At 39.0% G+C, this 8,169-nt stretch overlaps 1 protein-coding gene across 2 annotated transcripts; it reads left to right on the top strand.

Annotated features, from left to right (window-relative positions):
• The first annotated feature begins 1,717 nt into the window (after positions 1 to 1,717).
• Positions 1,718 to 7,501, top strand: LOC142699126 (phosphatidylinositol polyphosphate 5-phosphatase type IV-like). 2 transcript variants are annotated; one of them, XM_075848014.1, is made up of 12 exons: positions 1,718 to 2,195; positions 2,568 to 2,659; positions 2,879 to 3,003; positions 3,273 to 3,392; positions 4,755 to 4,850; positions 4,958 to 5,119; positions 5,301 to 5,416; positions 5,623 to 5,759; positions 5,963 to 6,070; positions 6,737 to 6,871; positions 6,991 to 7,076; positions 7,164 to 7,501. In XM_075848014.1, exons 1-9 carry the CDS (start codon positions 1,881 to 1,883, stop codon positions 6,036 to 6,038), a joined length of 1,239 nt encoding a protein of 412 aa, XP_075704129.1. In that variant the 5' UTR covers positions 1,718 to 1,880; the 3' UTR covers positions 6,039 to 6,070; positions 6,737 to 6,871; positions 6,991 to 7,076; positions 7,164 to 7,501. The 2 variants fall into 2 exon arrangements, with proteins under 2 accessions (XP_075704129.1, XP_075704130.1); XM_075848015.1 differs by having other exon boundaries at positions 5,946 to 6,070.
• Positions 7,502 to 8,169: the final 668 nt, after the last annotated feature.

Here is an 8,169-nt window from a genome sequence, read left to right as displayed (position 1 = left end):
CAAACAATAAAATGAATGGTGAAGCCATACTGATATATGTAAATGATAAGTGTGGTCATAAAAGCAGCTCACACCGGGTATATCTATTGTGATGTCACTACTATAAAAAATTATAGTAAATCCATATTGAAATATGCAAATTATTGGTGTGGTCATAAAAGCAGCTCACCTCGGGTATAGCTATTGTGATGTCACAGAGCGTAGGTATATACTATGGTGCTGGCCACAGATCTGTCACTCATCAGTTGGATGTGACCGGTAAGTTCTCTACCAATACTACATCTGTACTTCTCGCTAATCAATTTGTTTTATTAGGAACATTGAATTATTCAATTTCTAGAAGATATTGTGTGATAGTGGTAGTAATATGGTATTAGTATTAGTGTGCAATTAAATTGCTCAAGTATCTTAGATGTGCAGGGTAAATGCACAAAATTTGAGCTCCCTTATTATCATTATGTCTACCACTTGTAAAGGAGAAATTTCAATATGGTCATATTAGAGGACTGTATATTAGGGGACTATATTTCCTTATATTAGTGTAGGTTCACCAGAAAAAATTATAAACAATTTAATTAAATTCTGAAATTTGATCAATTGATATAAAAATTATTTGGTGGGGAATTGATACTGGTCTGGGGATATTTGTCATGGTTTGGGCTAACATCCATGGCTTTGTAATGGGAAGTACAACAAGCTTATGATGGTGTAAAGGGTCAGCTGTCCACATCCTTTTGGCCACATCGTGTACCTTGGGTTTATGTATTGTGATGTCACTACTATTAAAAATAATGATAAATCCATATTGAAATATGCAAATTACGGGTGTGGTCATAAAAGCAACTCACCCCGGGTACAGCTATTGTGATGTCACAGAGCATGGGTATATACTATGGTGCTGGCCACAGATCTATCACTCATCAGTTGGATGTGACCGGTAAGTACTCTATCAGCGCTACGTCTCTAGATGAGTCTCATCTATCAGTTTCTTTATGAATATTTTATTCTTTGGTATAATTCTGCTGTGTATGCCATTTAAAGTTTAGTTTATATTTGGAATAGTTATACTAATTTACTAAGAAGTTGCTAAATGGCAATATGGCGGCCTGTGACTTCTGCTCCATAGACAGAATGCAGCTTGCAGACTGAAATTGGCATCTGTATTCTGCTGGTAAATTGATAAAGCAACCACAAAGAAAGGGAATGTGAATGACCCGCAGCCCTGAGAACTTATTATTGGAACCCTTCAGTTTATAACAGGAGTAATTCTCATAATAAATATTTACTAGGGAATTACTAATTATGCATTTTAGGTTTTCTACTTATGTAAAATACACTATTATTATTAATAATTACTAGTATAAAAATATTAGGGAAGTGATTTAATACTAATACTGTATCCTCAATAGCAATTGTCATTTTTCATTAACAAATTACAGAGGTTCTAAATTATGGTTAGTATCTCATATAAAAATTACATAAACCCCGTAAATGTCATACTGTGTCAATTCAACCAATACATTGTTCCAACATCCAGACCCCAAGCAATGTCATTCACAGCTGGTCCAAGCCCCAAGACCCCAAGCAATGTGATCTTCAAACACTTCTGATTGACCAGATCCTGTACTTGGAATGCCGCTTTTATAACTAATTTCTCCAGCTGGTTCCCTCAGAGTTTTTTCGCTAACTATTTCTTTCTCTTGTCATTCTAGATCTTGCTGTTGGATTGACACTGTGTTACTTACTGTGTTGCTTTTACGGTCAGCGATTTGTCCTATTTTCAGAGAACTAGAGGCGATTAGTTAAATTCAATCTTTACTGCCTCCTGGTTTTCTACCATGGACATTGGTGCAGTTTTGCACCCGGGGCATTAAACAACCATGCCCTTTTGGAGAAAAACAAAAAAATATCATGTCTCTCAGATTCCTGATAAAGGAAATCTGATGAAAGAGATACCAACTATGGAGGAGCCTAACATCTCGCTCCAGACGTTTTCTATCATCAAAGACATACCAGCTGAAAAATGCAGCGATCCAAGTCACAGCAAACCTTGTGACATTGGCTCAAAGAACACCAAGAAGAGCGCAATCAGGAGCTTGGGCAGCAGCGCTGTGATTGGCGCTAAAGAACTGGATCGCTGTTTCCCAAATAGACGGCTGAGATTATACGTTGCCACCTGGAATATGGAGGGGAAGGTGAGAAGTAATGTACAATATCTATTGTGACCCATCAGTGTGTCTGATCTACAGTTGGATAAATTGGGTCAGTAACCATGTGTCTTTAGTTTGCAGTTGGATATCACATAGACATATTATATCCTACCCTAGGCCCACATTTTCTAAACATTTGGGCCAATCACTGTTGCTGCACACACTGCAAACTGTCAAACTAATAACCTATGTCTTTGGAATGGCAATACCTCCGATCCTAAGACTGCAGCCCTGGCCATAGTCTATAAAGACTAAAATCCAATTCGATCAGATAGAATTTTTTGTAGGCGATATAGAAGATGTCAGTTTGGTTGGTGCTCTGTGTATACATTATTAATATCTTCATATTTTGAGCAGGAGTTCCCACAAAATCTAGAGGATCTGCTGTTGCCATCAGATGACACCAAGGACATTTATGTAATTGGCGTTCAGGAAGGATGTCCAAACAGGTAAGTCTTCTCAGGTTGTCTTACAACAGTCTATGTCTGCAGATGGACTACAGGTCGGCTGATTGAAATTCTCTCTCGACCTTCTACTTAGTATAGGATCGCTCCTTAATTTTCCTATTTAACCCCAGAGGTTATAATATTGATTGTTTAATAGATGAGTTGAGTATTTTAATCTGGTGTTTTATTAATATGTAAACTTGAAATTGTGTTTTCTTGTAGACGGGAATGGGAGATAAAATTACAAGAGACCCTTGGTCCGCACTACGTGCTATACCACTCATCCGGGCTCGGAGTCTTGTATCTCACCATCTTTATTCGACGGGAGCTGATCTGGTTCTGCTCAGGTAAGATTGACTTTCTTACATCTACATAATAAGTCCTAATTGAAGTCATTAGTTGGAACTTCTTATTTAGTCATTAGAACTAGATGTCTGAAAACCCAACTCTCAGATTCTTCACTGTGGAGTATTGGAGATCTGAGAGTTTACTCCACAGTTACAAAGTGTGAAATGATGTTGTAGTAATATTTCCAGCGTTTAATAGGAAAATATCTGTATCATTGTTGCATGTTGTACTATTACCACTGACCCTTCTCCTTGTGTTTCTTATACAGAGGTAGAGCACACCCATGTAACAACCAGGCTATTCCACCATGTAAAAACCAAAGGAGCTTTGAGTGTTGCCTTCACTGTCTTTGGGACATCATTCCTGTTTATTAATTCCCATATGAGATGTAAGTATGTCTGTTATTAATATGTGACTATGTACAGTTTTACTGTGTATAAAAGTGCTGCTGGTTCATAAAAAAACTATAATATATGAGATGATATGAAGAGATCTGTACTATTAATGTTTTGGTGCAAAATGAAAGGTTCTTCCTTATTTGGTCAAACTTCTTCTAATCCATCAAACTTATTCTATATAGTGAGAGACAAGTAATAGTGGAAGGATTAACGGCCTAATGTCCTTTACAGACTATTAGGCTGGGTTCACACGACCTATTTTCAGACGTATTGGAGGCGTTTTACGCCTCGAAATACGTCTGAAAAAAAAAGCCTTGAATACGTCGGCAAACATCTGCCCATTCATTTCAATGGGTTTGCCGATGTACTGTGCCGACGACCTGTAATTTTACGCGTTGCTGTCAAAAGACGCAAATAACAGCCTCGTCAAAGAAGTGCTGGACACTTCTTGGGACGTAATTGGAGCCGTTTTTCATTGAATCCAATGAAGAACAGCTCCAAATTACGTCCGTAATTGACGCCTCGCAAAATGCGAGTACGAGCAATTACGTCTGAAATGCAGGAGCTGTTTTCTCCTGAAAACAGCTCCGTAATTTCAGCCGTAACTGACGTTATTGTGTGCACATACCCTAATAGAAATACTTTATCCTCTGTCAAGAAAATGATTGTGTCTTAGATTTACAGTAACAGAAATATCAGTGTCAGAAGTAACAAGGAGGTTAAGTCCAGCGCATGAGTAGAAGTAAAATAGAAATGTTTTTCCAAGTTTAATTAAATTTCCACTACAGCCAAGTCTAAGGACGTCGCTATCGTCCGAAACGCGTAGGCTTACAGGATCATCTTTTCCTCTTATCCACACACCAGGACCATACCCTAATGGACTTTTTAATGGAAATTTAATTAAACTTGGAAAAACATTTCTATTTTACTTCTACTCATGCGCTGGACTTAACCTCCTTGTTACTTCTGCTCCTGCATCGTGTGCCGACACGAAAAGGTCCGGGCGCTGACAGCGACACTCATTTCTTATGTCAGGTGAGCTGGAGGACTTCTCCCTTTGTTTTCTACTACTACAGAAATATCAGTGTGTCTGGTGTACAGAGTGCGGACCCACATCATGGAACTCCACCAGTCTCAACTTCTAAAATGTCAATAGAAATCCTATTAAAATAAATACTATTTGCAGAAAATTCATTGTTGAGGGAACATTCAGACTACACAGCCCAAGAAGTAGATGTGATACCTAGATAATATATGATAAAGAAACCTATTGTCAGAGAAAACTTAAATATGGTGGTTGTCCTAAACTCCAGGAGGTCATATTTACTGATATGTATATTTTTGGTTTGCAGTTGGGGCAGTCTACAAGAGGATCCAGGACTATAAAACTATCACCGAGGGTCTCCGTCTGCCTCAAATTATTCCGGAAAGAATAAACTCCAATGCCTGTGAGTATTACTTATGTGGTTGAACCTATCGATTCCTTTATTTATCTCCATTGAGTCTAATGCAGTCACGTGGTCTAATTGTGTCCTGTGTTTTTTTCATTCTACAGTGGACGTCACCAGCCGCTTTGATCGAGTTTTTTGGTTTGGGGACCTCAATTTTCAACTAAAAGAGGACAGAAAAAACGTGGAATCTCTTCTGAAAAATATTAAAGGAAGAGATATGTCCAGTCTCCTCAAACACGACCATCTGAATGAAGCCAAGAACAACGGTACAGTTACTAGTAGACAGATCTCTATCACTCCTCAGCCTGTATTATTACCACATACACCTCAACCGATCAATACAAATCACTGTCATGATGGTTGATATGTTCACCACATTCTTATATAGTCCTACATCTCTTGCACATGTTTTTAATACTGACATGTTTTTTTTTCTTTTAACTTAAGGGTCCATATTTGTAGGGTTTAAGGAGCACACCATTGAATTCCTTCCTACATACAAGTTCGACATTGGCACAGACACCTACGATACATCAGAAAAGCAGAGAATTCCATCATATACGGTAAGATATCTTATTTCCAGGTCTACAGAGCTAAAGAAACAATAGATGTCATGGATAGATTTTCAAACCTTAAATGCACAAAGTCTCAAAATTTATATTATATAATAAAATAGGCCGAAATGTTCAGTCTATGATGCTATGAGGTTTATAAATAAATGATAATATGATTGCACTGATGATATTTGTTATTTTCATGACCTCTACAGGACAGGGTGTTGTTTAAGAGCCAATACGAGGGAGATGTGCGAGTCCTGAGATACGACTCATGCCCTGTTTTGAAGACCTCAGACCACCGACCCGTTTTTGGCATCTTTGAAGTAAAGCTCAGACCTGGTTCAGATGAGTAAGTCATGTCCATGTTGTTGGTATGATCCTTTCAGTAGCCGCCATTACTACATGGGCCTTATAGCAGAGCTCACACTTTGGGGCAGGTGGCTGTATACCTGGGTGACAGTACTGGAGTAATATAGGAGCTGAAACTAAACAATTATTGTGTGGTTACCCGCTAACATTATCATATGTCTTTCAGTATATTTCTCATTCCAGCATCCCATTGGCTGGTGGAAGCTTTGACCGCAAGATCTATTTGAAGGGCATTAGGAGGTTAGGACAAAAAAAGTAGCTGCGTCTGTTCATGTCCTTACAGCACATAAGGTGAGAGCATTGTACTTGTCTAGTATGTTTGCTGTGAGAATGTTCTTCCATCTCTTAAGTCTTCCTCTGAATCTGTCATTTAATTTATCAACCAACATAAAGAAATTGTAAATAAGTCATTCTATCTTCTAGTTACATTTTCTTGTTTTCAGATATTTTTTTAATTTCTAAATGAAGGTTGTGGGTTTTAGAGGAAAACTGTAAGCATGTTTATAGTATAACAGATTGGTGGGAATTTATTAAGACTGATGTTTCTTAAACCGGTCTTAATATAAAAAAAACGTAAACAAAATGTGCCTAATTTATTAAAACGCCCGCACCTTAATAACTAATAATACATGTTATTATGATAAATGTGTCGGCCGCTGATGGCTCTGCTCCTCCAGCTGCTCTCTGTCCACTTTTTAGAAAAGTGCCATAAGCGCAGAAACTACACAGATCACAATTTTTACCGCAAATTGTGACTTTTGTTCCGTTTATAACTTTTCTACGTAAAAAAAACTGGCATAGAAAAGTTAAAAAATGTCCCCATTTGAAGTGTCTTAAAGAATCCTGCCACTAGGATGGATGGATAAACTGTATTTTATGGTGCATTAGCTTCTAAGCAAGCATGATAGATACAAGGAACATTGTTATGGATGATAGACATTACTTGGCATCTTGCAGGACTCCTAAGGAACATTTACCATCTCAGGTGCATAAAACAATGATTCCACCTTTGTGAACATCAGAAAGTTCCTGTAACATCCTGAACAGCGCAGCTTTAGATCAAACCCACCGCTTGGATCAACCATCTTCAAGGTTTGTAGTGTAACCCCCAGGATCTAATAGGAAAATCCGCAATAAAACATCTTCTATATTTTGTGCCTGCTAAGAAACACACATTAGTAGAGGATTAATAGCAAATATTTCTCTTGCAGCATAAACATCAATTCCGCGTTATATCTGGCGAGAACAGCGCTCCCTGTCACCGGAGGAGCCGCCATCGTTGCTGATAGAAAGAAAGGTAAGTTCCTCTAGATATGTCCTCTCTATATTTGTTAAGCAGCCTGAATAATGAATATTTAATAGGGTTGTGCGCTTCTCCCCCCAGAGCAAGTCAGCAGATATCAACAGAACATCAACATAAATGCCAATAACAACCAAGGGCAGAACCCGCCATCTTACAAGTATCCCAATGGCGAGACTTAAAATTGTCTACATCTGTCACGGAAGAGACATCAGTGTGGTTATCGGGACATCAATGTCACCCAGAAGACCAGGCCCAGAACAGGAGAACATGTCATCTCTTCCTGTGTCTCTGGAATACAGATTTACCACCCCTTACTGATATTACAGTATATACTGTGACATCTTCCATTGTTTTTGCTGGATCTTGTATAACATCATCTTTACCATCTTATATTTTGATCAACAAAAACCATAAATAAATCTTTAACATCAATCCATAAGTGTGACTGGTATTTATTAGTGTGTTCAGTGCCCGGCTGCAACTTACCACAGAGTATACAATTCACTTAACCGACTCTTCACAGCGCTATTTGTGTGACATCGCGTTTAATCCAGTGGTAGGTGACAGGACATTGTAAAATATGTACACAATAGAGAGAGTATGGAACGTGCCGCCATATGTACTGGATTAGATCATATGTCGTAAAAAAAGTGACAGGAGATGTAAAACAGTGATATATTTGATAGTTGTTTAACCCCTTAACGCTCAGCGACGTAATATTCCGTTGTGCTGACCATCCCATCCCGTTCGCGCTCAGCGATGGAATATTAAGTCGCGGGAGTAACGGCCATTTCGGTCGTCTTCCCGACACATACAGGAGCTGTGACAGCTGCTGTCTCGTACAGCAGTTGCCGCAGCTCCTACAGCGGGGACCGATCGCTGTGTCACCGCTGATTAATTCCTTAAAAGCCGCGGGTTCAATACTGAACGTGGCTTTTTAGGGGTTAAGCTACCATCGCAGGCCTGCTACACGATAGCGGCCGGCGATGGTGACTATGGCTACCGGACTCCTAACAATGGCGTCCGGCTATGCCATCGACGGAAGCCTAGTGGGTCCTGTCAGTGAGTAGCTGACTGCTCTAATACA

This window comes from Rhinoderma darwinii, unplaced genomic scaffold (assembly GCF_050947455.1).
Source record: "Rhinoderma darwinii isolate aRhiDar2 unplaced genomic scaffold, aRhiDar2.hap1 Scaffold_131, whole genome shotgun sequence".
Classification (NCBI taxonomy): domain Eukaryota; kingdom Metazoa; phylum Chordata; class Amphibia; order Anura; family Rhinodermatidae; genus Rhinoderma; species Rhinoderma darwinii.
This window is presented reverse-complemented; position numbering and strand designations above follow the sequence as displayed.

Bases quoted from the DNA above. Each gene is read 5' to 3' on its own strand.
- LOC142699126 (XM_075848014.1), top strand. From the start codon at position 1,881: ATGCCCTTTTGGAGAAAAACAAAAAAATATCATGTCTCTCAGATTCCT. The intron at 2,196-2,567 runs GTGAGAAGTAAT...TATTTTGAGCAG, and splicing joins CCTGGAATATGGAGGGGAAG to GAGTTCCCACAAAATCTAGA. The intron at 2,660-2,878 runs GTAAGTCTTCTC...GTTTTCTTGTAG, and splicing joins CAGGAAGGATGTCCAAACAG to ACGGGAATGGGAGATAAAAT.